Source organism: Alexandromys fortis, unplaced genomic scaffold (assembly GCF_014885135.2).
Source record: "Alexandromys fortis isolate MF-2015 unplaced genomic scaffold, M_Fortis_MF-2015_v1.1 scaffold_29, whole genome shotgun sequence".
Taxonomy (NCBI): Eukaryota; Metazoa; Chordata; class Mammalia; order Rodentia; family Cricetidae; genus Alexandromys; species Alexandromys fortis.
Genome location: NW_026067891.1, coordinates 10,653,786 through 10,681,402, shown reverse-complemented (window position 1 = coordinate 10,681,402; position 27,617 = coordinate 10,653,786). Strand labels below are relative to the sequence as shown.

At 39.2% G+C, this 27,617-nt stretch overlaps 1 protein-coding gene across 5 annotated transcripts in view; it reads right to left on the bottom strand.

Annotated features, from left to right (window-relative positions):
* Window positions 1-450: 450 nt before the first annotated feature.
* Window positions 451-27,617, bottom strand: part of Hapstr1 (HUWE1 associated protein modifying stress responses) — a 40,894-nt gene continuing 13,727 nt past the window's right edge. Inside the window, exons 3-6 of one of the 5 annotated variants that reach the window (XM_050162587.1) lie at window positions 17,384-17,659; window positions 17,203-17,272; window positions 11,767-11,917; window positions 2,651-2,792 (exon numbers count right to left, since the gene is read on the bottom strand). In XM_050162587.1, the coding sequence (XP_050018544.1) occupies window positions 11,770-11,917; window positions 17,203-17,272; window positions 17,384-17,659 (494 nt within the window). In that variant the 3' untranslated portion in view covers window positions 2,651-2,792; window positions 11,767-11,769. Of the gene's footprint in view, window positions 2,793-6,321; window positions 16,383-17,202; window positions 17,273-17,383; window positions 17,660-27,617 lie in introns of those variants that run through there. The other 4 variants (XM_050162663.1, XM_050162433.1, XM_050162505.1 and 1 more) reach the window with 4 other exon arrangements.

Sequence of the window (27,617 nt, the reverse complement as noted above, 5' to 3'; positions counted from 1 at the left end):
GTGCTTAGCTTCAAGAGCAAACCACTCTCTTCTTGAACAAATGAAAAGGCCAGGCAAGCACCATGCCAGTAAACTGTAGCACTCAGACAACCGAAGCAGGAGGATGGCGGCATGCCTGAGGTCAGTCTGAGCTACACAGAAGACCTGTCCAAAAAATACAGCAAAAGTCAAAAAGTCAATGTTGTTTTTAAAGAGTACTATACAAGTATGTGGTCTTTTTTGATGTTCTGCACCTAAACTGGCAAATGGAAATTTCCAAAAGATTCTGAACTATGTCAGGCTAACTTTTGCTAAGATTAGAAAATCCTTCACTTTTGTACTGGTGGGTCTCAGGGTTACTTACTCTCTTCTGGTAGAATCTGGAAACAGGGACAGAGAAGAGGGAGAGGGCAGGCTACCGAGGTGAGGAAGGTACTAGATATTGAATGCAAAGAAAAAAGTAACGGATGCTAAAGTTTTTAAAAAGTTTAATGGAGCCAATAGTTCGGCATATAAATTGTGTTCTGGCAGACATTAGACCTGCTTTCTCTTACCAAAGAAAATGGCACGTTTTATCAAAATTTGACAACTGAGAGTAAAGGGCACTGAGATTCAGCTTCAGAGCACCAACTTAAACCAAACAACCAAGAACATCATTATTCAACTTGGACAGAGGAAACAGGACCAAGGCAGGAAGATGAAACATGTTCCTCGGTCTCAAGTCCCTTAGGAATAGGAATTCTGTCTTCTTGTCGGCAGCCATCACACCATCAAACCCCAATTCCAGAATATGTATTCACAACCACAGAAAAGCAAAAGTGAACTCCATAACTTAGTATATCCCAAGGGAAGCCTGGGAGTACTTGTGATGCACAGGCTTGTCCGTTTAAGGTGAAACGACAAATTGCTGTAATTCTTCTTGCTTTTCAAACAAATAAAACTCCACTTTTATAAAAATTGAGAAATACCTTATTTTCATTCCTAGTTTGAATATGGATTTCACTGACTTAAATAAGGGCTATACCTACAATGAATACAGAACTTCAATTCACACAACACTCCTAACATTCCACTCACACCCCACTCAGTCAGTAATGGTTAAATTAGCAAGGTCTCTTCACAGAAAGGTATTATTAAATGGCCGACAAAATTGCAAACTTTTAACAAAGTGCTGTAATTATCAGAAAAACCCTTACACTGATTTGCAATGGTTATTAAAGATAAAAATAGAAGTAACTGAACTGGACTACAAGTTTGCACAGAAACATTTTCACTGTCCTACTTGATATATAATATCACAGGATAGAATGGATCACAGTGCCTGGCAGGCTGACATCAGTCTTCTAAATAGACTACCGTTCAGTTCAGGTAGTAAAAATGCAGATGAAACATGCTCTAAAATGTTGCAGCTACAAGAGGTCTTATATTTACCCAAAGAGGACTCTGAGAGCTTTTATTTGGGTCTACCTAACATCTAGAGAATCTCCATGCGATCTCATCTTTTCCAGAATGAAATTCCAAACTGCACTTCTGAGAGGAATGGAGGAACAGGAAAAGTTGGATTTTACTATTTAAGTTACGTTCACATTAGTAGCAGATAAAACATATTTATCATCTTTCACCCGCTATGACAACTACACACAGTAGGGCATCCATAAAAATTAAAAAAAAAAAACTAAAGAATAAATACCTACTCCCACCATCCGTTTCCTCTCACTACTACCAAACCAAAAAGGAAGCCCACTCTCCAAAATCATGACCCATTTTTCAGGTCACTCTGAATGCAGCTTGTGTTTAACCAGAAGTAAAGTGCCTGGCATAGGAAGTAGTATTTGTTTTAAAACTGAGTATCTGAAGCCTACAGGGTTACTCTGGGGACAGGTTAATAATATTGCTATTTTCAGAGCACTAACACACACAAAGTGAATCCAATAAAGTTCTGTGTATTGATTCAGTATTAAATATTACTTGCATGACCATCATAGCACCTCTTTACATCTCACAATCACCAGAGTTAGAACTGTTTTGAAAACTGAAAACTGGGCATAATCTGATAATCAGAAATTGCACGCTAAGGAAGCCAGGTGCATGGTTCAGTGTGGCCGCAAAAATGGAAGCCTGCAGATCTGGCTTACTAGCCAGATCAAGGTTTTAACAATTGTAGAAACCTGGCAATACTGTTTAAGCAAAAATACTCAACACAGCAGGAAATGGACCAAAAAATAAAAATAAGAAAGCATTCTATAACCAAATAAACATCTGATATTTCCTTTCCCTTTGAGAATAAATACAGTTAAGGTCACTTTTAGCCTTGGAACGGATATGTTTGCCTATGATGATCTTGCTAATGACTACACAATTATCTCACGTCCTCTGCTAGGATTAAGTTTGAGAAAGCCATAGTTATAGGAGGCATCTACTGTAAATACCTAGAACTTCCTTTTATGGCAACCACTTGTCTTAAACAGTGAACAAGGGAAGATGGCCTCATGTTTCCTTTGCAATAATAGTATATGTTGAGGATCGAGTGGCTTTCAAGCAGCATGGTGGTGTGAAAATGTCTGCAGTTTAGAGCATTCTGTTGCGTTTATGGGTTGGTGAGTCTGTAATGACATCGCCACACTGGGCTGAGGTACGCTTTCTAGTTCCACCATTGTCCAAGTGGAGTGCCATTTCTTCTGTTATGAAAGTGTTCAAATCGACATCATGGAGTCCATTTCTCCTTCGACTAGCATTCGGTCCACTGCTTACATGTGTAGGAGAGCCTGGGGTACTCGAACGCACGCTTATACTAGCCATTGCACCACTAAGACCTAGGAAGAAGAAAAGAGGTTTTAGAGTTGCTCAATTAGTCGACCCTTCTGAAAGCAACCCACTATATTTTCCATGTTGTCACAGTGTCAAGGAGTGCCTGCTGGCATTCTTTGTAACGGGTCAGCAGTGAATAGTTAAATTTATTCTGTAAGGATCAATCATCTGGCTTTGACCTCGTTTTCTTGGCAATACAACCATTATTCGTAATAATGGCAATTAACAATGATGGAAAGCTACATGTATTAAGTACTGTGCTAGGAATACAAAGATATGATTCTCCCATCTATACTATTAGGCAAGTGCTATATACAATTTACAGACCAGGACAGGAGATGCATGCTTGAAGCAGGGCATTTTATTCGGTCCAATGTCACCATTCTTACAATGTCTCTGTAGTGTGTCTGTGCATGATATATGTAGAGAAAGCAAGAAAACATTTCTAGGTCTGAGTAGGCTTAGTCCAACAATCCTTTTAGACAAGGTGACTGTGTAATCTATAATCCCAACACTCCATTATTAAGCCTGAAAAAAATCACTGTTAAAAATGACACTGGACCACTGTGGGGATGCCCTGGACAAACAGGAGCCCAAGTCAATACCATCCCCAATCCTTCAGGGATGAAAGAGTAAGGAAGGGTAGGGTAAAGAATCCTGTTTCATGTTCAGGTTCTTAAGTCTCAGCACTAACTGTTGAACCTTTGTTGCTTAGAACAGGAGTAGTTAAGAAATAAAATATACATTCTGCTCTGAATATTCAAGATATGCCTGCAAAAGCCATGTGCCTGACCAGGACATATAAACTATAACATTATAGTTTAAACACTAGCATGGACAGTCAATCTCCCATTTCATGAATTTCTCCCTCACTCAAATTTTGCCACTGCCTGAATAAAGAGAATGATCTAGAATCACTGATGTTTCCAAGAGAAACAATTCCACCTGATCTTTAAAACAAAATTCGAGGTTTGATCTAGTAAGGCCATACTCCCTATTTTGAATTCTATTTTTAAAAAAAAGTTTGAAGATTTAAGTGGAAAAACTATGAATCTACCAATTCAAATCTACTAAATCCCAAAGTTGTTCTTACTACAAAGACTTCTCCCACTTCCCTGTCTTTCAGTCAACCAACCAGGTCCCACCCCTCCCTATTCTAACCCCATAAAGACACACCGTTTTTTATGATGGTAATCTGGGGAAAAACAAGTGTCCCTCTTTACCCCTCTACCTTTCAAAGGCCAGCTCTTGCTTGATTTTGGTTTTCTTTCTTTAGGGGGTGGGAAGGCACTGATCCTGGCATGCTTCCCAGGTCAGGAATGTTAGTCCTCAAAGTAACCCTAAAATATATAGCTCTACGACTTCAGCAAGCTAAGACTACAATACAAAAGTAGCCCCACCCCCCACCCCACCCAAGGTCATCCAGGTAGTAAGCGGTAGGCCGAGTCTCAGCAAAAGAGGGCAAGGGGAGTCCACACGCTAAAGAACTGTTGTTTTTGTTACAATGCCTCCTCGTAATATAAAAACTATTAGGAGGATGAAACACAAGAATTGCAATTAAGTTCTAGGTCAAGAATCTATTCTCAGAAATCTGTCTCTCCTCTCTCACACAGGTCAAGACCCTATTCTCAGAAATCTGTCTGTCTGTCTGTCTGTCACACACACAGGTCAAGACCCTATTCTCAGAAATCTGTCTGTCTGGGTCCGGCGGTGGTGGCACACACCTTTAATCCCAGCACTTGGGAGGCAGAGGCAGGAGGATCTCTGTGAGTTCGAGGCCAGCCTGGTTTACAAAGGGAGTTCCAGGACAGGCTCGAAAGCTACAGAAAAATCCTGTCTCGAAGAAAAAAAAAAAAAAAAGAAAAAGAAATTTGTCTGTCTCTCTCTCACATACATACAAGTAAGTAGTTTTAGGGTTCAAGGCTAGCCTGCCTCTTAGACTCATCTTGACAGCTCTTCACCTTGCCCTTTTTATCCTACCCTAAGACTTACTGTGTATCACCAGTATCTATGATTAGTGGTTCTTTTTGAAGTCAGGACTGTATTTTTTTTTTCCAACTTTGCTCAGCCAGAGTCCATAACACTCACAAGTCTCCTGAGATTACTAAGTCTACTTTTCTCTTTTAGCCTCATGGCGGCACCTTCCTTCCCATTTGATACTTTCCACTTCTTCCTGTCCTCCCCACCTACCTACCAGCTGCTTCCTCAGCTGCCCTATGGCTTTCTTTCTGCCCCTTTGACAGACAGATGTGTCACATATTGGGAGCTCTTTCACCCCTTAGCTTGCAACTCCTGTCTTGTTCTCAAAGGCCCACTCATTTCTAACTGCTTCCTGAAGAGCTCAGACTTAATAGCTCCTTGAGGAACAACACTTCTCTGTCCTCAACAAAGGCTTAAACAAACAGAGGGAAACCAAAATCCAGAGCTTATGCAGCACAATCAACCATTTCCTCCTATGGGCAGGCTTTCCCTACATACCTGAAAGACTTAACACACTGCCTGGTACTGAATACTCACAGAATTCTGATAAAGAACAATGCTTCAGAGACCTGCCCCACGGTTCAAAACTCATTGAAATCCAGGGCTTCATTTCAGGAAATAAACCCAAGTTGTTGCTGGTTAGTCACTTAAACTAATGCCATCACTTTAGAATCAACTACTCATCCAAGTTGCTGGTGTTTCTATTACCCTACACAGAGACCATAAAAACTTGCTGAGAAAGCCCTGCTTTTCTTCCTAGCCCTACAGGATAATAACATATCTTACTAGATGATATCCAATGGCTCAAAAGCCGCCTGTACTTGCCCTACCTCCTGTTTATAAGTAGATCAGGCAGGCCTTACACTCTACCTGCATTTTCCTCCTGAAAGCTGGAACTAAAGACATGCAAAGACCACTACCCCCAGCCTTTTCTCTAGTGTGTTTGTGTGTGTGTTTTGTTTTTTTAAAAACAGGGTCCTGCTCTCTGTAGCTCAGGCTAGCCTCAACCTCACAACAGCCCTGCCTAAGCCTCCCAAATGCTGAATTACTGTCAAGTTACAATGAACAGTTACCATCATTTATATTTGCTCTAGAATACAGAGGTTCTATAATAATTCTACTGTAAAATCTGAGAGCTGGGCAATAAATTGGTCTACTTCCATAATTCAGGATCCCTTTTGCAAATGAAACTACAAGGGGACTTCAATCAGCCTACACATACTCTTCATGAATGTTCATGATGGTGATGACAACTACCAAAGACTCAAAACCACTCCAGCAAGGAGCAGACTAGTCACTTCCAGCCAATGTTTATTGATTCAATTATCCATGAAAAAGAAAATACATTATGCAGCAATTTGGCCAATCTGAAAATCCCCATTACACCTGGAAAAGCATCTTTCTCTATCTTTCTCTATAGAGTGCTGGTTTTAACTTCATGGTGCATGTCACCTATCCTCAGCTATGACAATCTTTTCAAAGTTTGAGTCACTAATGTTCCCCAAAGAAGACTTTTCACAAGTGTCAAAAACAAAAATTAAGATTACAACCACAGAGGGGGAAAAGCAATTTTAAACAGCCCAAATTTTATTTTGAAAACCAGTGACAGCTAATGAAGCCACTTCAGAAATCTTGCTCTGCCACATGAACACAATCAGCCCACACAAGTACAGAAAATCTAAACATGCTTCACAACTAAAAACTAAGTTGTACGTCCTTAGGACATACAGCTTAATTTCTACTAAAAATGTGTTTTTCAAGCGGACTATGAAAATATCATTTGACAGAAGCAGAATAGGTAGCATTAGACAGAAGTCTCAATTATTTAACATAAGATAACAAACTCATGCTTTAATGTTTCTGCATCCATTTGAAATGAGCAATATAGTAATTAAAAAAAAAAAACCTTAGGATGATTTAATCATTTGTTGAAAACTCCCAGTGGTGTGGAAACAAGTTTACAGTCCAGGTTATAGAAATCCAGATTACATGGAAATCATTAAAAATAGCACATCACTATTATTTTCAAACCATTTCATCATTTCATACTGTAATATGAAAATGCTGTTGCATAATCGATTACATAAAACTCCCGTTTACCAGCATTAAGTCACAGAGAAAGAACAAATCCCGACTCAGAAAACCTCACAGCCCAACTGAGGCTGCCATCTATGCTCTCCTAACTTTCAGCACCAGCCCTAGGGGTGCACAAGATAATGGCGAACGACAGGTTCGGGTCCCTCGGCAGACTGCTCAAACCAACATTATCTGGGGAAAAGGAGTGGGGGCCTAAATCCCTCGGAATTTAAAGTGGTATCAACCTGCCTGAGAGCCCTAAAAAGTTGGCATTCTATTCCTTTGAAATGAATTGTACACTCAAGTGTGAGTGCTCCTGTGCAATGTGCTGAGTGAGGTGCAGGCACATGCGGTGTCAATGTCATCTAGTGTTTTAAGAGTTCAATCACTGAAAAAAATAACCATACTACAGGAAGGTTCTGGTCATTTAAAAGTAGATACCACTCCCCACCCCAATCTGTAAATTGTAATACTGAATTTTTATTGAAGTAAAGCACACTAAATCAAGCCAATTACAAAGGTACATGTGTCACACCAAGAAAACATTTTCAGTTATACTGACAGCCCAAAATGCTTTCCATTTATCAAAGACATCATTTTTGAAAGACAGTTTTTAATGCCACAGGAAATAAGGTTCACGACGTTAAGTGAGAAATGTAAGATACAGTACCATATTTGCAATATGATCTCAACTGTGAAATAATATTTATACATTGAAAAAAGACTAGAAAAATTAATCATTTGGCTGTACTTGTTTTTATAGAGTGAAATTACAAGATAGTAAATAAACCTTTTTGCTTTGGGGGAATTTTCCAAAATGAAACTCAGATAATTCAACTGTTTAATAGCTACCAACAGATTACTCAATAGGTACTAGGGTAATTAAACTGGCTTTGAGATCTCATAGCCTTTTAATTTTTCCACTACAATATCTAACACAATGTTATTACAAGTCCAAGAAAATTCTGTTTTATTAATATTGAATACCTAGTCTATCCCCAATACCTTTGGTTATTTAATATCCTTAATGTACATAAAATATCAACTTTTCATCTGAAATTAATGTGATTATAAGTGCCCTGCTATAATTTTATTGGTCTTGGATTCTGGTCTGAGGAAAGAGTGATTATAAAAGTTCCTTCTAGGCATTTGTAGTGCACACCATTAATCCCAGAAATCTGGAGGCAGAAGCAGGTGGATCACTGTGAGTTCAAGGCCAGCCTAGTCAACAGAGTGAGTTCCAGGACAGCCAGGACTGTTACAGAGAAACCCTGTCTCCAAAAAAACAAAAAAGAAAATAGAAAGCCAGCCGGTGGTGGCGCACACCTTTAACCCCAGCACTCAGGAGGCAGAGATAGGCGGATCTCTGTGAGTTTGAGGCCAGCCTGGTCTACAGAGAGTCCCAGAACAAGCTCCAACACTACAGAGAAACCCTGTCTCAGAAAAAAACAAAAAACAAAAACAAAAAAAAAAAATCAAATGTAAGTGATTAAGAGACTGCTTTGGTGCCAAAATCTCTTACACAAGCTCCAAGGATGTTTTTTAAACCATCTGCTGAAAATCTATCAACAGGATGCACCTGGCCACAATATTCTACAAGCACTACAATATTCCACACACCAGGATTGTTTCTCCTCAGAGTAAAAAAGGGGGGAGAGGTTCGCTTGTGGGCCGTGAAAGATGAGCAGACAGCAACAAACTCTCAAAAGGTTGGTCCTAGCCAGTCCTCTGCCATTTAAAAAAAAAAAAAAATGCAGTTTCTTCTATACTATCTCTTCGCTTTAATAACTTTTAAGCATCTGTGTTAGCTCTCAGGATAAAAGTTCTCTTGTTATTGCTGAAGCATCAGAAGGGATGGTAGAATGAAAGGCAGAAAACCAAAGTGAGTTCTTCCAGGTACTGTCATGTGTCCTATTTATCACAGATCTCCTAAATGCAGTTATTTCTCTCTTTAAAAAGCAGTCTGCCACATATAAGTCCAAGAATGTTCCAAAATAACCACTCTGAGTCTGTAGTGAGAAGAAAACTGCTGGTTCATGATGCCTAAAACCCCTTTCCTTTTGGGGTTCTTAATGCTTCATGTGTGAGGAATCAGGAATTCTAGGTAAAAATTTTTGTCACACTTTATATAACTAAATTGAAATTCCTATGACTGCCTTTTCTTACAAGCCCTACCTAGATTCTCTAGAGCCTAGGAGCGACCAAGGATGGAGCTTAGTACATACAAGAAAGCCCAGAGTTCATTCAGAACAAAGAAAATGAAGTAAATATCACAAGGCTCAGATTTTTAGCCCCTACCAGTCAAATGAACAAACACACACTGTACCTCAGACTGATTCCCCTAGGCTTATGTTTCAGGATGGTGTTAATTTTGCCAGATCAGACATTCCTTGAGGTTAATCATTTTTATAGTCACCTGTCCCTTTGTCTACAAAATAACACCTGATATTCACTCTAAATAAATGTTATCTATAGGAAGTGCTAAACTACAGAAAGACAACAAACATACATACTTGTATATCATTATACATACATACATTCTAAACTGCAGAAAACCCACAACAAATCCACAAACAAAACAAAGGGTTTTCAAACCAAAATGGTTTCAACCTTCAACACTAAGGAAACTTGTCCCAACTTACCAAGTAATCCTTTTTAAAGGTACCTTTCCAAAGACTGGAGTATCACTCCAGGGTAGAGCACAAAGCCCCTGAGTTTGATCATCAGCATGCATATATACACGTACACACACACACACACACACACACACACACACACACACACACACAAAAATTGCCTGTAATCTCAGCGATTGGGAGGGCTAAGGCAGGAGATTCCCTGAAGTCCAAAGTTCAAGACCATCCTGTTCTACACAACAAACTCCAGGTCAGCCAAGTATGTACAGTGAGACCCTGTCTCCCAAAAAGAAAGAATGAAGGCAGTAATAATTACAACAAAAGATTTGTTCCTCTTTTAATTTTATAATGTATCATAATCATAAAGGTTTCATTGTCTGAGTTTGTCCAAATCCTTCTCTTACTGCTTTTTTCAACACAAAACTAATTTAAAATTGAGAACATGATATCTTAAACCAAAATGCCAAGTAAGAGCAATAATTCCCACAAGTGCCAAAAGGGACACCAGACCCTGCATGTATAGGCCTGAATCAGCAACAGTATGTACTTTTAGAAGAACCACCTAAGCCCAATGGGTTGAAGTGTATTACGAAAGTCAAGACTGTCATGAAAATAATTTTTGGAATGAAGATACCTTTGATTTTTAAGAATCAGTGTGGACCAGAGTTAGTAACCTACAAAGCCCACTTGTATTATGAGATGACATAGAGTGAAGCTTTACTAGTTATGAGATTGAGTAAAGTTTGTTTTGGTAACAAGCCTTACATCTAGAATATATGTGCCTTCTTACTTTGCACCCTAGCACTTATCTCCATAACAACAACTCTAAAGGAGCCTAAGGCTCCCCAAACAGCACTAGCTTGAACAGGAAAACTCAGAACCAACTTCTCTAGCTTGTCCACAGGAACCAAGCTCAAGAATTTAGCAAGTAATAAACAGGCAAAAACACAAAACAAAAACAGTAAGACAGGGTTGAAGAGATAGCTCAGAGGTTAAGAGCAATGGCTGCTCTTCCAAAGGACCCAAATTTGACCTCCCAGCACCGGTATGGTAGCTAACAACCATCTGTAAATCTAGTTCCATGGAATCCAATGGCCATGAACACAAATAATACTCAGACATACATGCAGGCAAAATACTCATGTGTGTATGTGTGTGTGTGATATTTACAAAAATAAAAAATAAAGCTTTAAATTAAGTCTGTAGAGTGATACTTGGAATTCACTACAAGCAAGAAGAAAAGCTGTAGCTGTCAGAACAAGAACATTTAGACAGAATCATGGAGGGTCAGGTAGGTAGGTAAGCAACCTAGTTGGTTCTCATATACTATCACATAGAAATCACTTTAATAAAGATGGTATTAGATGTTAAGCACATTGCCCAAGGTTGCAAAGGGTATGTGACCTGCACATAAAAATTATGCACTCTTCCTACCACAGTAAGTCAAGGATACCAGAAGCTGGCCATCCAACATTCATCTTCAAAACCACTTATCCAGATTCACTGATAGGAGAATCCCAGACACATAAAATTTTAATGTGTCTCTTGAATTTTTTCTGAAATGATCTCAAGATATTTCCCACCCACCTAAGTAAGTCCAGGGGGGAGGGGGGAGAGATGAGTGATATAAAAAGATACCCTAAAACTATACATAGAGACAAGTAAGCAAGAGAACAAATTTTAGAGCCAGATGGATCCCAAATAACCTATCACTTACTAACCTGCTCTACCACAACAAAATTAGCCTTTCTCCATCAATGAACAGAGCAGGTGAATATCAAATGAGGAACCTTTGGGCTTGGTGATACACAGTATACTAAGAAGCCCCAGGTCTGCAAACACAGCACTTGAGAGACAAAGGCAAGAGGATCACTAGCTAAAAATCCAAAGCTAATCTGGTATACACAGCAAGCTCCGAACTTACAGGCTCCTCAGTAAGAACAAGCATCAAAAGACAAACATCTTTTAGTAAATATACACAAAATAAAGAAACTTTTCACATAAAATTAAAAAAAAAAAAACTTTTTTTTAGTATATACCAAAGACTAGTTCTCAACAAGACCTGAACAAATCTACCACCAGTTAACATTCCAAGATCGATCAGGAAAATATCACAAGGACAAAACCCTAAATGAAGAGCTACTTGCTGTTGAATGAAGGAGAATCAAATCTTCAATTCTAAGTGGTGAGTCTCAAACACATATAATATGGGGTGGAAATGATATATATATAGTACTCATATAGGAAGCTGTCAAAAAATTAATGTTAAAAAATAAAAAAGGACTACCTCTCATGGTTTCATTCTCAGGACCAGCAAATTCTCAGTTGTTCTAATGCAAGATTCCTTTCCAAGAATGGCACACAGATCACTCCTCTTTCCAAAGGTTCTCAGTCCCCAAGTGCTGCTTACAGTCACTTCTAGACCTCTGTATTTATTCCTATGGTAAATTCAGAAGCACAATTAACCATTTTCTTTGCTAGGTTCTATAAAAGCCAAAAGGAATGGCACAACATGCCCCCGATCATCAGAAAAGTACAGCATCTGAACACAGTGAGACTCTGTTTAAGAAAAGCTTTAAGGGAAAGTCAGGTGTAATGACACACATTTACAATTCCAGTACTACAGATGCAGGAAAACCACCCAAATGCTCAAGGCCACCTTTCTGCATATCTATATACTGAGTTGCAGGCCAATCAATATGTTGTAGTATGTTACTACTAATTACATTTAAAAACAAAAAGGCACATGCCTGTAAATCCTAGAATTTGAGAGGTAGTGGCATAAGGATCAGGAGTTAAGAGAGTTCTAAGACAATATGAACAACAGGAGACCCTGTCTTACAGTTTAAAGGAAATGGGGACAACAAACCAGATGTCGTCGTATACATCTGTAATCCCAGCAGAGCAGTCAAGAGAATGAGTCACAAAAATCAATAATTCAAATCCAGCCAGGCAGTGATGACACATGCCTTTAATCCCAGCATTCGGGAGGCAAAGGCAGGTAGATCTCTCAGTTCGAGGTCAGGCTAAACTACAAGAGCAAGTTCCAGGACAGGTTCCAAGAAAACCTGTTTCGAAAATCTAAAACAAGAATTCAAATCTAGCCTGTATTAAAAATAATGATGAAAACAGAGAGAAATGGAGAAAAGAGGCTGTGTCACAAGTTACATGATCAGTGTAAACAGGTGGATAAAGAGATTTGTGAGAGTACAGCTGGGATATTGATCCCAAATCAAAACCAGACGACAATGGGTTTTTATTTGCCCTTGTAGGACCACAGAAAAAAATCTTAGGCAAAGGAATTGGGAGGGTAGGAAGAAGAAAGATCATTCCAGTGGTTTTATAAAAGATAGTCTGGCACCTAAATCATGTCAGAAATAACAGCAATAGCAGACCACCCTAAGCCCAAACACAACTCCTCCAGAGACCCTTCCACAAGCCTGTCCATAGCCAAGCTAAACTGTGAGACAGCCCTTTCCGCTGTTCCTCCTCCCAATTTTACACCACACCTAACACATTAACATAAATCATCCTATTGTTTGTCTCAACAGAAAATGGAAGTACTCTTCACCTATCTCTTTCTAGAGAATACACAAACTGCTTGCTGCATAGCTATATAGAGGAGATGGTATATATTTGCCAAGGTTAGTGTGAAATGTCAACTAATATACAGTTCAGTGGTATAGCACTTGCCCAGCATGCACAAGACCCTAGGTTGAAGCCCTAGTACTCAGGAAGGAAAAAGGGGAAATGTCATGTGTAGCAAATGCTCACAGGACACCCTGAAGGATGTGGACCAGAAGACAAAAACATATGTGGGACAGCCGACAGAGTTCTAAATGACAAGTAGAGAGATCTGGAAGCTAAAAGTAAGAGGCCCCTAAAGAGTCTACAGGAAGTGGCAGCTAGGGTTAGAGATCCTGTAAAATCTAACGTAGGTCAGTCAAGGAACCTGAGAAAAAGTTCAGAAACCCAAGTAGCAAAAGAGAACGAAACACCCTAAAAGAGAAAGGGTGTCATCAGAAAGATTAGCAGAAAATAACGAAAGTACTCTAGGTATTTCTGGTCTACATGAATTATTGTTTACATAAAAAGGGGAATGTAGTGGGCTGGAGAGATGGCCCAGTGGTTAAGAACACTGGCTGTTCTTACAAAAGTGCTGTGTTCAATTCCCAGCAACCACAACCATCTATAATGGGATCTGATGCCCTCTTCTGGCCTGCAGAGCACTCATACATAAAATATAAATTAAAAAAAATTAAAAAAAAAAGATTCTGAGTGAATCTCAGTAGATTTTCAGTGTTATTTTAAGATAAGAATTAACAAAGACAAAAAATCAATTAGCATGAACCTATATATTTCATTTTCTGTGAATGTAACATCTAATAACTAAGTCCTATAGTACACAGAAAATAAGCAACATGCTACAGAAAAGTGATCAAATAAAGCATAGTTAGACTTGTAAGTCTCACACATTGCTAGCCACCATCACTTAGTTTTAACTGAAGTTGTTTGATGAGCATTAAATCGAGTATTTTTCTGGGCTATAGAATGAGACCTTCCCTTTAAAAAAAAAAAAAAATAGTGGTGGTGCATGCCTTTAATCCCAACTCTGGAGACAGAACTCAATGAATTTGAGGTCACCCTGGTCTACACAGTTGAGTAGGGGCCAGCAGGGCTGTGTAGAGATCTATCCCAAAACAAAAAATAATCCTATATAGCAGTAGTTCTCAACCTTCCCAAATGCTGTGCCCCCAACCATTAAATTATTTTGTTGTTGCTTCATAACTGTAATTTTGCTACTGTTATGAATCATAATGTAAATATGGTTATTTTTCAATGGTCTTAGGTGACCCGCTGTGAAACAGTGGTTGGGCCCCTAAAGGGTTGAGAACCACTGCTATAGTCACCACAGCTTCTGTTATTAACAGCTACCTCCTTTCCTTTCCAGCCCAGGTAACACAAGCCCCTCCCTGAGGCTAAGCTGTCAGCTCATGATAACCACATTCTACCACATACACTGGGAAGGTAGTGATCAAAACTGCAACATGTCCACTGCTCAGGAGTTAAAGAAACCTAATATACAAAAGGATTCTGCCTCTTACCAAAAAAGAATCTGACAAAGAAAGTACAACTCCATATGGCACTGAAGCATACTCCTTGGGTTCTTCTGTCACATAACCACCTAAGGAACAAAACCCTTCACCTACTTGTACCTGGATGAAGCAGCCATTCTTCTGTTCAACTCTCATTAAAAGCATGGACTCTGCCAAACACTCAGTGATTCATCCATTAACAAGGACCATATCCTAAAGCTCCCAATACATGAGACTGGAATTGTTAGTCTTGTGTTTCATACAAGGCATCATCATCTGTACTAGTTTATTTTATAAAACAATCAGTAAAACAGCTTATATCTATTTATCTTCTATTTCATACTTCTGTATACCAGAATATTTTTCTATTGGAAATGTTGGAATAGAACCCACTTCTGATTGAAACTACCCAAATCTCACATTAAGCTGGTTCCCAGCTGATGGGGTTATCCCTGGGGGCGGGGGGAGGTCGTCTTCTTTGACACTCCCCATCTACATGAAACACTCTGCAATCACCTTAATAGTCCCTGCTATTTTTTTCTCCCAATAATGAAAGATGTTATGTGTGGACAGATGTTTCTGGTAGAGGTATTTATTGGGGGTGGAAGGGGTCCAGGAACTAATGAATACACTTAAGAAGGAAGTTGTCCCTTTCATAAAATGATGAAGAATATGATGTTTGCTTCCATTGCAAACACAAATTTCTGCCTCGCCATACTCTTTTTCCATTCCTCCTTGCTCTAAAATTTCATGAATTTAGACTCACCCTTCAATAAATCCAATGAAGTACTCTAAAAACTCGTAATTGACTTTATATTTCAAAATTGACTATGCAAATAATTGGCAAAAAAAACTCTGGTATCTCTATCCAATTAAGATGTTCAATACAAATCAGATAAGAATATCATAGTCATTTGTCTACCTTACCATTTAATTAACAATGCCCTCTGACTAATCCAAATACCCTCATTTAAATCTTCAATAAGACTAGCCCTCTCCTCAGTAAACTGACAACCATTAGAACAAGACGTTCAAGTATAATTGTTTCTAAAAATTCTTTGAAGAGGCCCTAAAACTTTAACCCAAAACTGTTTAACTACATGACTTTAGAGGTACAAACCTGTCAAGGGTACACTTTCAAACAAAACAAAAAAATAAAGAATACGCTCTGCTCAAATATGTACTGAATTATTTTACTGTGAATTCACCATAGGTAAAATTTATTTTTACTGGTTTTATACTTACATTTATTAATGCCCTCATAACTTAAGCATAAGTAATAGTCCTTTCTACAACTATATCTTACAAGACTCTCAAAGTTCAAAAAATAATAAATCATAGGTTGAACAAACTGGATCTGAAAAAAAACACACTGGCACTTAAGATAAGAGTTTCCTCATGGAATCTGGGCTGCCTTTTACTGTATATATCCTGATACTATTAGCTAGAAAGCAAGGCTTGATTTGTAAAACTGGCTCTGTAAGATACTAGTATGTTGGAAAAATATCTGAAGTATGAATTCAATCATAAGAAATGACAATATTTGAAACTATATCACATGCTGCCATTCACTAAATCAATCTGACATATTATACACCTCTAATTGTTTTTCCAAATTTAAAAGGAAATGTGACACACTAATACAGTAGGGGGGGAAAACTACCTAAATAGTAATAATATCAGAAAAAGTATGCAATCATAGGTATTGCATTCATATAAATTTCTTCTTGGTATAAGTGCTTTAACTAGCAAGTAAATCTGAAATGGTGTGGAGGGAGGCAACATTTTTCCAGCTCTCATCTTTTCACTAGGGATACAAGAAAGAAAGTAAATTAGAAATGGTTGCCAAAGGACTTACAGTCTCTGGAGACATTAAAATTTCTAAGATATAGAAGCCATTTAGACATATCACCCTGTTTATTAGCAGGTTAGCCTTATTTTAAAGACCTATGACCATTTCTATGGCCTAAAAATGTTAGCTGTCAACAGGACGCATGACCTGACTCACTTCTACCTAGTCACCTGTTTGACCATGTGTCCACCTTGGTTTCAAACAAGTCTGACTTAGTTGCTGTTATTTTCACAGCAGTTTAACATGTCAGAGTAAATAGCCCTCTCTATTGCTTATGGAAGTCTGTAGTAGACAGTAACAGCAAATTTATCACTGAAAACATTTCCCCATCTCTCTAATATCTAGATCCTCTGAGCCAAAAACACATCTGCATGACAGATCTGGCCTGGGAAATAGTGATGACTTGGCCATTGGCTATACCTCTCACAATCCTATCCACCTAAACAATAAAGGTTTGAGGAACAGCAGCAGAGGGAGTATGACTTCTCCAACCTCTTTCCCCTGGGCTACCAACTCACTCTCTATACTAGATAACCAAAGGTGTTAAAGGTAGTCCCTGTTTTCCATGTAAACAAATTCAACAATTCCTGTCTTATTTGACTATCACGGACCAAGCACTCCAAGCAACTGTAACTAACAGAATTCTTAAGACACAAGGACCTCCCCCTTGACTCAAAAAGACTAATAAAACATGTACAATATGTGGGTGCAAAACAATAAATTCTAATCAGTGGTGCAGAAATAATTACTATAATACTAATGAGCTCAAACTAACCAGTCAGATGGGCTGCCAATGTATGCTTGTAGCTTGCATTCTATTTCAACACTTCTAGAACCAGGATTTACTATATAGACAAAAACAGACAATATTATCTGGACCTAACCCTAAACATGAAAATGGGTCCACAGGCACACCCTTAACCATTTTCCAAAGAAATATGTTTAAACGGCTTTACCATGCAGAGCTATGGCTTCCCGGAAGGGTTGCAAATCAGTCTCTACAGATGAGCTAGTTTCCGTTGAAGTAGCTCGGTTAGGGGACACTACAGTCAGTCTTGGGGGAGCTCTAGAGTTCCGTGGTGGAGGAACCTTTCCACACAGGAAGCTGATCAAATCTTCTCTACGAATAGTTCTTCTGCGCTTTTTAACCCAGGCCAGCACATCCTTATTGCGTCGCTGATAGCCAATCTGAATTCCAATATCAAAACTTCGCTGATGGGTATCCACGCTTTCTATTAGAAATAAAAAGAAAAGGAAAATATACAGTTATCATCACAGTTGTACTATATTTGCTCCTAAAGAAACCCACTTTGCACTTAACCAAAATGAATAAGCTATGAGCAGTCTTTTAATCCAAAATATACCATAGTAATGTTTAAAACATTAAACATGTAATCTTCTAAGTCTAAATTCTAAGTCTAAAGTTCAAGACATAATTCTAAACCTTACTTCCAACCCCTGCCAAAAAGATAAACACCGCATACAAAAATGGAGGAACTGTTTTTCTTTAGCCAAAGTAACTTGTCAAACTTTAGCCTATTTTAGAGTAGTAGGTGTTAACTTGAGAAATGAAGAAACCTATCCACTCTTGAATGAGTACTACTGTGTCCCTATTACAAGGAAACCAAAAAACTTCACTCACCACCCTCAATATATTTGCAGTCTTCTTCCAACCAGAGTATTTTTGTAAGTCATAACCATTCCCTTGCCTTAAATTTCCCCAGATGAGCCTCCCAGTGTATACTGAAACTCAATTCAGCAAAATAAACCCAGGCATTCAGTTTTTCTATGTAGTTAGAAACAATCTCAAAGTTTAAAAGTCCCTCCAATTTCTTTTGAAGTCTGAGCTAGTAGAACACATGGAGTATATTTTATTTTAGGAGACAAGATCTCACTATGTACCCTGGCTGGCCTCAAACTACATAGTAGCCTCTAACAGGAAAAAAGAAAAAAAAAAATACAACAAAGAGGTTTGTCCCACTAAGACAAATCATCCAGACATCAGAGATCCCAAGGTGAATAAATCTGATTTAAAACAACAACAACAAAGCAGTAATAGTAGTTAAATAGGGCAAAGACTAGCTTAGCATATAAGTCTTGGCCTCAATCCCCAGTTTTCATGGTCAAACGCAGGGTGACAAAAGTTGTAGGAGGTAGCTTGCTCGTTCCTGGCCGCTCACACCCAAAATAATCACACAGAAACTATATCATTTAAAACACTGCTTGACCAATGACTCTAGCATATTCCTAGCAAGCTCTTATATATTAAACTAGCCCGTTTCTATTATTTTATATTTTACCACAAGGCTCGTGGCCTACCAGCAAGATTCCAGCTAATAGCATGCGTCCTTTCCCTCTGGCTGCTACATGGTGTCTCTCAACTCTGCCTTTTTTCTCCCAGCATTCAGTTTAGTCCCCCCCCCCATCTCTCTTCTGCTCTGCTATAGGTCCAAAGCAATTTCTTTATTAATCAGTGGTAATCATAGCATACAGAGGGAAATTCCACATGACAGCTATATAACATGCAACATGACAGTTGCAGGACTCTGCAACAAGACTTTCTCTGTAGTAAATGGCAAATCTTGTACACTCTTTAATCACAGAACTCTGGAGGCAGAAGCAGAAGTCAGTCTGGTCTACAAAATGAGTTCCAGAGCCAACGACCACAGAATTCCTATCTTTAAGGGGAAAAAAAAAAAAGTGGAATAACAACTGGGATAGGTCCAGTCTCAGAGTCTCCCCCCTTCTCCCCCCGCCCCCGTTTTGGTTTTTCAAGACAGGGTTTCTCTGTAGCTTTGGAGCATGTCCTGGAACTCACTCTGTAGGCCATGCTGGCTTCAAACTCACAGAGATCCACCTGCCTCTGCCTCCTGAGTGTTAGGATTAAAGACATGTGTCACCACCGCCCAGCTAGGTCTAGTCTCTTAAAATGTAAGTTCAAACAGGCTAAATAGCTGCCTCAGCAGATAACTTACTGCTCTTGCACAGGACCTTTGCTCAGCACCCACAAGGTAGTCCAAAACCCATCCCAGCACTCAGAGGCAAGAGGATCTCTGGGAGTTCGAGGCCATCCTGGTCTACAGAGCAAGCTTCAGTACACAGCGCTTGATTTTAAAAACCAAAAACTTCAGGCTGGAGAGATAGCTCAGAGGCTAAAAGCATTGCTTACAATTTCAGTGGTCCTAAATTCAATTCCCAGCAACCACATGGTAGCTCACAACCATCTGTAATGAGATATGGCACCCTCTTCTGGCCTGTAGGCATACATGTGGACAGAACACTATATACATAATAAATAAATCTCTAAAAAAAAAAAATCAAATAAATACCAAAAATTCCAAACCGTTATAACTGAGAAAGCAGGAGTCTAATTTCAGATATAAAAACTCAAGAATGAGATCATTTCTCCATTATCACTTCTAGAATCCAAATCACCATCAACCAACTCAGTATCTGCTGCTTTCTCATTTCCTCAAAAATAAGAATAGACATGAAGACAGTATTCATGAAGGTTACACACACAGCACTTTCCAACTCTTGGAGGAAAGATGGGAAAGGCATCCTAAAAAAGTAGATAAACCTCAGATGAACTTGAAAAGCTCTATTGAGAGTTTCAGTAATTCTGAAAGAGCTAAGCAGTCTGTTAAAAAAAAATCAAGCATCATCCCTTGGGGCCAAAGAAAAATATAAAATCCAACCAATCAGGATTTTAGAAAATCCACCCTCTTTCTCAAAAAGAAACAAAAACAAGACAAAACAAAACAAAACAAATTGCTAGAGTTGGAGAGATGGCCCAGTGATTACACTGGCTGCTCTTCCAAAAGTCTTGAGTTTAATTCCCAGCAACCACAAGGTGGCTCACAACTATCTATAATGAGATCTGATGCTCTCTTCTGACATGCAGGTATATCCATGCAGAACACTCATACATAAAATATAAATAAGTAAAATTTAAAAAAAGAAATCTGCTCTACTTAAAGGAGGGTTTTTCTTTATTAATCCTAACCGGAGAGGTTTGTGCTTAAGAAAATGGGGAAGATTTATCTTTCAAAAATAAGTTAAGGGCTGGAGAGATGGCTCAGAGGTTAAGAGCACTGACTGTTCTTCCAGAGGTCCTGAGTTCAATTCCCAGCAACCACATGGTGGCTCACAGCTATCTGTAATGAGATCTGGTGCCCTCTTCTGGCCAGCAAGCATACAGACAGACAGAACACTGCATACATAATAAATAAATAAATAAATAAATAAATAAATAAATAAATAAATGTTTTTTAAAAAAAATAAGTTAAATTTAATAACAGAACTTAAACACTGTTTTGATGAACACATCTGCACCTGTAGGCTTTAGATCTCTTATTTAAAAACCTAGGGCACAAAAATTGTGGGATAATTTTGTGTCCAGAACTAGTTTACTAAAATCAAAGTCATTATTGGAAAAGGACCATAAACCTTAAGGTAAAGCGTCAGAACATCAAACTGCCAACCCACCCTTTAACCACAATACACGCCCTTATTACTTGAGTCACAGTGAACAATCCATGCTTTATTTAAAAAATGCTTTCCAAATAGATGTTTAAAGTCTGGATTTCCTAGAAGAGCAGTGGCATGCACTAGATACAATCTATGCAGCACCTTCAGACATAATTCACAGAGCCAAAATTCATCAGGGTTTTGGTGCTCAAGCTCAAATCTTGCACATGCTATATCCATATTCTGCCACTAAGTACATCAGGCCTTTAATTTTTTTTTTTTTAAATACAAAATTTTGTGAGTCAGCAAAGCAGGTATCCCAATTGAGGAACTGGAACTGAGACTCAAAGGGCCTATTCCAAAGCTAGGGTAAGAGGCAGAGTTCCGTCACCAAAAATCCACTTCTTCAATTTTAAATAAATAGATGAGTCTTCTTTACAAGCCTAGAACACAATACTAGATCAAAACAACACCTCTAAAGAAAATTGCTAGCCACAAAATACTGAAATTTAAATTTACACTGACCATCTACAATTCAACAAATAGGAAAAATAGGTATTTAGGTTTTGTTTTTTAGACAGGGTCTTATTAACCTAGGCTGACCTGCAATGCCATTCACTTATAACAAGAATGGCCTTAAACTTCTTATCCTTTTGCCTCCATCTCCTGAAAGCTGGGTTTACTGGCATATGCCACCATGCCTGTTTATGAGGTGCTATATTTGATCCAGGACCACTGAGCATGCTAGACAAGCATTCAAGTAACTGAGCTATTATCACCAGCACCAAAGTAATGTTTTTATTAGGAACATAGGATCTGGGTTAAAAGTCAAAATGAAACCTTTTCCAATTATTTTAGGAACACAACTCTTCTGTAGTCCCTAAGAAATTAGTACCAAAAACTAAGAACTTCTTTTTCACCTCCTGTGCTTTTCTAATCTTCACCCAGAACAAACAATGGGAACCAGGAGAGAATCACAGCAGCTACTTATGGCTATAAGCATCCCTGTCCTTCCCCCCATCCCTAAATTACTCTAAGTTTTTGTCTGGATAAACAAAGTTTTCTCCACATTTGATATAGGAACAGAACATGTAGCTTAGTCCTAAGCAACTAACTTGTATAATCCCACACCTAGCTAGGTGTATTAAATAAGCCATTCAATTCTAGACAAGATTTCTGTAGCAAGTTAGTATGAGCTCTTCTACATTTCAAAGTAGCACTAACATAAAACAAAGCTCAACACAAAACTATCGATATGGACATAAGTCACGCACATAAACAACAAGGAAAAAACACAAAGCAGGTCACCAAATCAAGTTATTCCTATATACAGCCTACAACTTAGGAGATCAATTGGTCCACACCAATAAAGCCAACTTATTTATTTTACTTAGATGTATATGGACACAAGCTCAGAGGTCAAGACAACCATAGGAGTCAACACTTCCGCCTTAGGGATTGTGGAAAGCAAACTCAGGTCCTCAGACTTGGGAACAAGCACTTTTAACAACAGAACCATCTCACTGACCTGAAAATGCTTGTATCCTATAAAATTTAAAGACAGAATGATGGCAAACACCTGTAATCCTAACACTTGGGAAGTCAAAGCAAAAGAACTACAGCAAGTTCAGAGCCAGCTGGAGCTGCATGGTGAGTTCCAAGAAAGCCTAAAATATTTGTTATATAGCAACATCTTGTCTCAAAAAGAAAAGATGGCAAAATAATAAAAAGCTTCAAAGTCTGGTATTCTTTACAATAGAGTCACAGACCTTTACCATCTACTCCAGGCAGAACACTTTCTCTGACTATTATTATAGGCACTCCCAATGTGTAACAGATTTTCATTATGCCCATTTACTTTTGGAGTACAGATAACAGGTTAAGTCCAAACTGGCCACACTGAATTGAAATGATTGTTAGAAACAAGATGTGAGGGGTGGTGGTGCACACCTTTAATTCCAGCACTCAAGAGGCAGAGGCAAGCAGATCTCTGTAAGTTCAAGACAGTCTGGTCTACAAATTGAGTTCCAGGACAGCCAGAACTACACATAGAGAAACAGAAACCATGTCTTGAAAAACCAAAGAGAAAGAGAATGTGACATGAGATTTATTTAATTTGTTTGTTAAAAAAAAAAAAAAGGAGGGGGCTGGAGAGATGGTTCAGTGGTTAAGAGCATTGCCTGCTCTTCCAAAGGTCCTGAGTTCAATTCCCGGCAACCACATGGTGGCTCACAACCATNCAAAAATTAAAAAAAAAAAAACAGACCAAGTACTTCCAACATGCAATGGCACAGGGTATACATTTCCATGTCAAAACATAGGGAATGGGGCTGGAGAGAGATGGCTCAGTGGTTAAGAGCATTGCCTGCTCTTCCAAGGGTCCTGAGTTCAATTCCCGGCAACCACATGGTGGCTCACAACCATCTGTAATGAGGTCTGGTGCCCTCTTCTGGCCTGCATGCATACACACAGACAGAATATTGTATACATAATAAATAAATAACATTCTTTTAAAAAAAAAAAAGGATGCACACTGCAAAGTTTATTGACATACGCAACTTTAGAAGACAAAAAAAATATTAGAATTAGTCCTTTTCATATTAAGCACTTTGCACTATGCAAAATAACTGAAAGTTAAAACCTGATCACCAGCACTGTCTACATTTGAATACCCCCTAAATGCCAAACACAAAAGGAAGAGCTTATGCTGTAGCAGATTCTGAAGCATGAAGCTCACCTATCCTTCAATACTACTAAGCAGATACACAACAACTTAAAGTATGCAGTATCAAGAGAAAGCTCTCAATGTGACAGACTTCTAACTAACCCATGCTAAGAAAACTTAGATACCCAGCATGGAATAAACTGATTTTGAAAACACAAGTCTGTTGTCCCAGGAAGGTGGATGATCTCAAACTCAAGGTCATCAACAGCTAAAAAGGAAGCAGGGGGCCAGGCTAGACTAGAAATAATGGGGGGAGGGGATTTGAGAAGTGATTCTCAATGGTTAATAAACAGGGCACCAGTTCACCTATCCTTCTAAGTGTTCTATAAGGCACCCAGGCTAACCTTGTCCTGAATGACAACCACCAGTCCAATCTTAAGGAGTTATGTTCCCCAAGCCAAAGGAGAAATTCAGAGACATGATATAGCATGTCTATGATCCTAGTGGTTGGGTATACTGACTGGAGACCAGCCTAAGCCACACAGCAAGAACACAGCCTCAAAAAAAAAAAAAAAAAAAAAAAAAAGATTTATATGCTATACCTTCCTAATGAGGAACCAAGAGACCAAAATGGAAAACAAATCACCCAAGGAAATGAGGTCGATGAGAAGCAGAAACGAGGCTGGTGGTGCAGCTCTATGGGAGATCATTACAAACTGGGTTCCAGATCCAACACCACTACCCTCAAACAAAATAAAACAGGTTGAGCACTGTTATTTCCTAGGTACCCACCACACCTACACAGAATGGAACAACCACTTCACTCCCTTTAGTTGAAGACATAAAATTCATACTATGCCAAGGAACCAACATTTAAGGCATGCTGTTCTCTTTGGAATGATCACTGGTTCTTGGGAACCAGTCACCAGAATTTTCTTGCCTAACCCCCCCCCAAAAGCAGCAGACAATTTGACAGATCTGGCATAAACGGTCCAGGGTCTCTCATCAACAAGCCATATTTGCAGTCCTCAACAGGGAGACAAAACTAACTTGCTTTTCTTTTCCAATTCCTTCTGGCCATATCCCAACTAAACCACCACAGCATGCTCAATTTTTCAAAAGCTTACTGACAATTAAAAAGATCCCTGAGGGTCAGTGAATGGGTTCAGCAGGCAAATGTCCTTGCCACCAAGCCTGATGACCTGGGTTTGATGCATGTTTGAGAGAACCAACTCCCAAAAGTTATGTCCTTGATTTCTGCAGACACATGCAACACATACTAAGTAAATAAATGTAACTTGAAAATATTTTGTGCTTCTCCTTTCCTCTGCCATGGTGCACCATACCCAACTCTGCTTCTCACAAGACTTTCAGAATCAAAGGAGCCATGCCGGGCGATGGTGGCGCACGCCTTTAATCCCAGCACTCGGGAGGCAGAGGCAGGTGGATCTCTGTGAGTTCGAGACCAGCCTGGTCTACAGAGCTAGTGCCAGGACAGGCTCCAAAGCCACAGAGAAACCCTGTCTCGAAAAACAAAAACAAAAACAAAAAAAAAAAAAGGAGCCCTGACCAAGAAACAAAAGCATAATTGTCCAGTTCCTCAAAGGATTCAGATAAAAACAGCTAACAGAATCAGGTATGACTCCAAGAAGACATTAGAGGAGAACGAAGCTGGGTCTGTAAGGATTCACACACAATGGTAAAACTGAGACTTTAGTCTGAATCATGGTCACCCATCATCAATCCTACCAGACTGCAGTTCAACTTTCTAACCTGGAGACTTGGTCATGTCTAAATCAGAGGCATAGTTTGTCCAATAACAAGACAGAGCCTTTCAGAAAAAGGACCTCTTTAAACAAAGGGGGGGGGGGGGCAGTAAATTATTCCAATACTCAAGTTCAAGGCCATCTCGGGCACTCATCAATAAATGAACAAGCAAGCAAATAAGCATGTCCCCAAAGACCCTTTTAAAGGAGTTCTACCTCAACTCTGATCTTCCTATGTGCTCATATCAAAGAATTACCAAGGAGCACCACTCTTCCCTGGCTGGAAAAAAAAGCCATTTTTAGTTTATCATATGCTTGAATACATTAAATACATGAGAGCACCGCCTACTTAAGAGGAACCCTCCAAAGTCTGTCTTCCTGTCAATCAGTTAACACCTAAGTAGATCATCAGAACTATGAACAATCGGACTTGAATTTTTAGTGTTGAATTTACTTGTGACAGTACTTATTTTACCGGTACTATTTAAGATAGTCAAATATAGTTTATTTTTACTTTATGTGCATTAATGCTTTTCCTGCATGTGTGTCTGTGTGAGATCCCCTGAAACTGGAGTTACAGGCAGTTGCAGTGATGGGAATTGCACCCGAGTCCTCTGGAAAAGCAGCCAGTGTCCTTAACCACTGAGCCATTTCTCCAGCTCCCAGATAACAAAATATTCTTTTTTTGTTGTTGTTGTTTTGTTTTCTTTTTTTCGAGACAGGGTTTCTCTGTAGCTTTGGAGCCTCCTGGAACTCCCTTTGTAGACCAGGCTGGCCTCGAACTCACAGAGATCCGCCTGCCTCTGCCTCCGCCCGGCTGCAAAATATTCTTAAAATTGTATTCCTGGCGGGGCAATGGTGGCACACGCCTTTAATCCCAGCACTCGGGAGGCAGAGGCAGGCGGATCTCTGAGTTCGAGGCCAGCCTGCTCTAAAAGAGCTAGTTCCAGGACAGGAACCAAAAGCTACGGAGAAACCCTGTCTCAAAAATAAAAAAATAAAAAAAGTTGTATTCCTGTTCTATAGTGGTCACACTCTGAAAAGGTGGGAGTGTGTGAAAGTACAATATTATTCACCCTCCTTATAACAAAACTAAGGAGTTGAAAATACCTAATTCCATACAAAATTTATCCATTCCTGTGAGGTAAAAAGCATGTTTTATTTAACAGAACACTTATTAGTATCAATTCACACTGACAATCCAGGAACTACATGTCTTATGGAAACAAAAGCAATGCTCAAGAAGTTTTCTAAACCAAGAAAACTTACCTATTTGGAAACAAGAGTCTCACCTACAGAGCCCAGGCTGGCCTTGAAATCAGTGATCCTCCTACCTCCTACAGGGATTGCTGGCATTTGCCACAAAGTCCAGGGGGTGGTGGCGCACACCTTTAATCCCCGTACTCCGGAGGCAGAGGCAGACAGCTGAATCTCTTGAGTTCAAGGCCAGCCTGGTCTACAGAGTGAGTTCCAGGACATCCAGGGCAGACATAGGAAAACCATGTCTTGAAACCCCCCCCACCCCCCCCAAAAAATTATTTCGGAATACAACCAATTTTGGTTTTTTATTTGTTTTGGTTTTGAAAGACAGGGTTTCTCTGTGTAGTCCTGGTTATCCTGGGGCTCACTTTGTAGATCAGACTGGCCTTAAAATCAGATTCCTCTGCCTCTGCCCCTCCATTACTGGGGTTAAAGGTGTGCGCCACACCCAACTCATTCCATCTTTTAAAGAGAAGTTCTAGCTTTAATCCTGGCACCAAGTCTCGGGACGTCACATCGGAAAGTAATATGGTTTAGGCTAGGGACCCAGCAAACAGAAAAATATCTTCCCTTTCAGACAAAAACTACAAAAGCAAAAAGTGATAAGCCTTAGTTATCAGGATAACAGAATTATTACTCTACAACATTAAAGTACTGAGTTTTGGGAGAATATAGTGGCAGGTGCAAGCCTTTGATCCCACCACTCAGGAGGCAGACCTCTGAGTTCCAGGCCAGTAAGATCCACACAGAAAGACTGTCTCAAAAAAATAAAGCAAAGGGCTGGAGAGATGGCTCAGTGGTTAAGGGCACTGACTGCTCTTCCAGAGGTCCCGAGTTCAATTCCCAGCAACCACATGGTGGCTCACAACCATCTGTAATGAGATCTGGCGCCCTCCTCTGGCGTGTGGGCATACATGGAGGCAGAATGTTGTATACATAATAAATAATTTAAAAAAAAAGAAAAAAAAGAAAGCAGCTCATTTATTTCTTTGCTTTTCACTGTACTCTTTTTTTTTTTTTTTTTTTTTT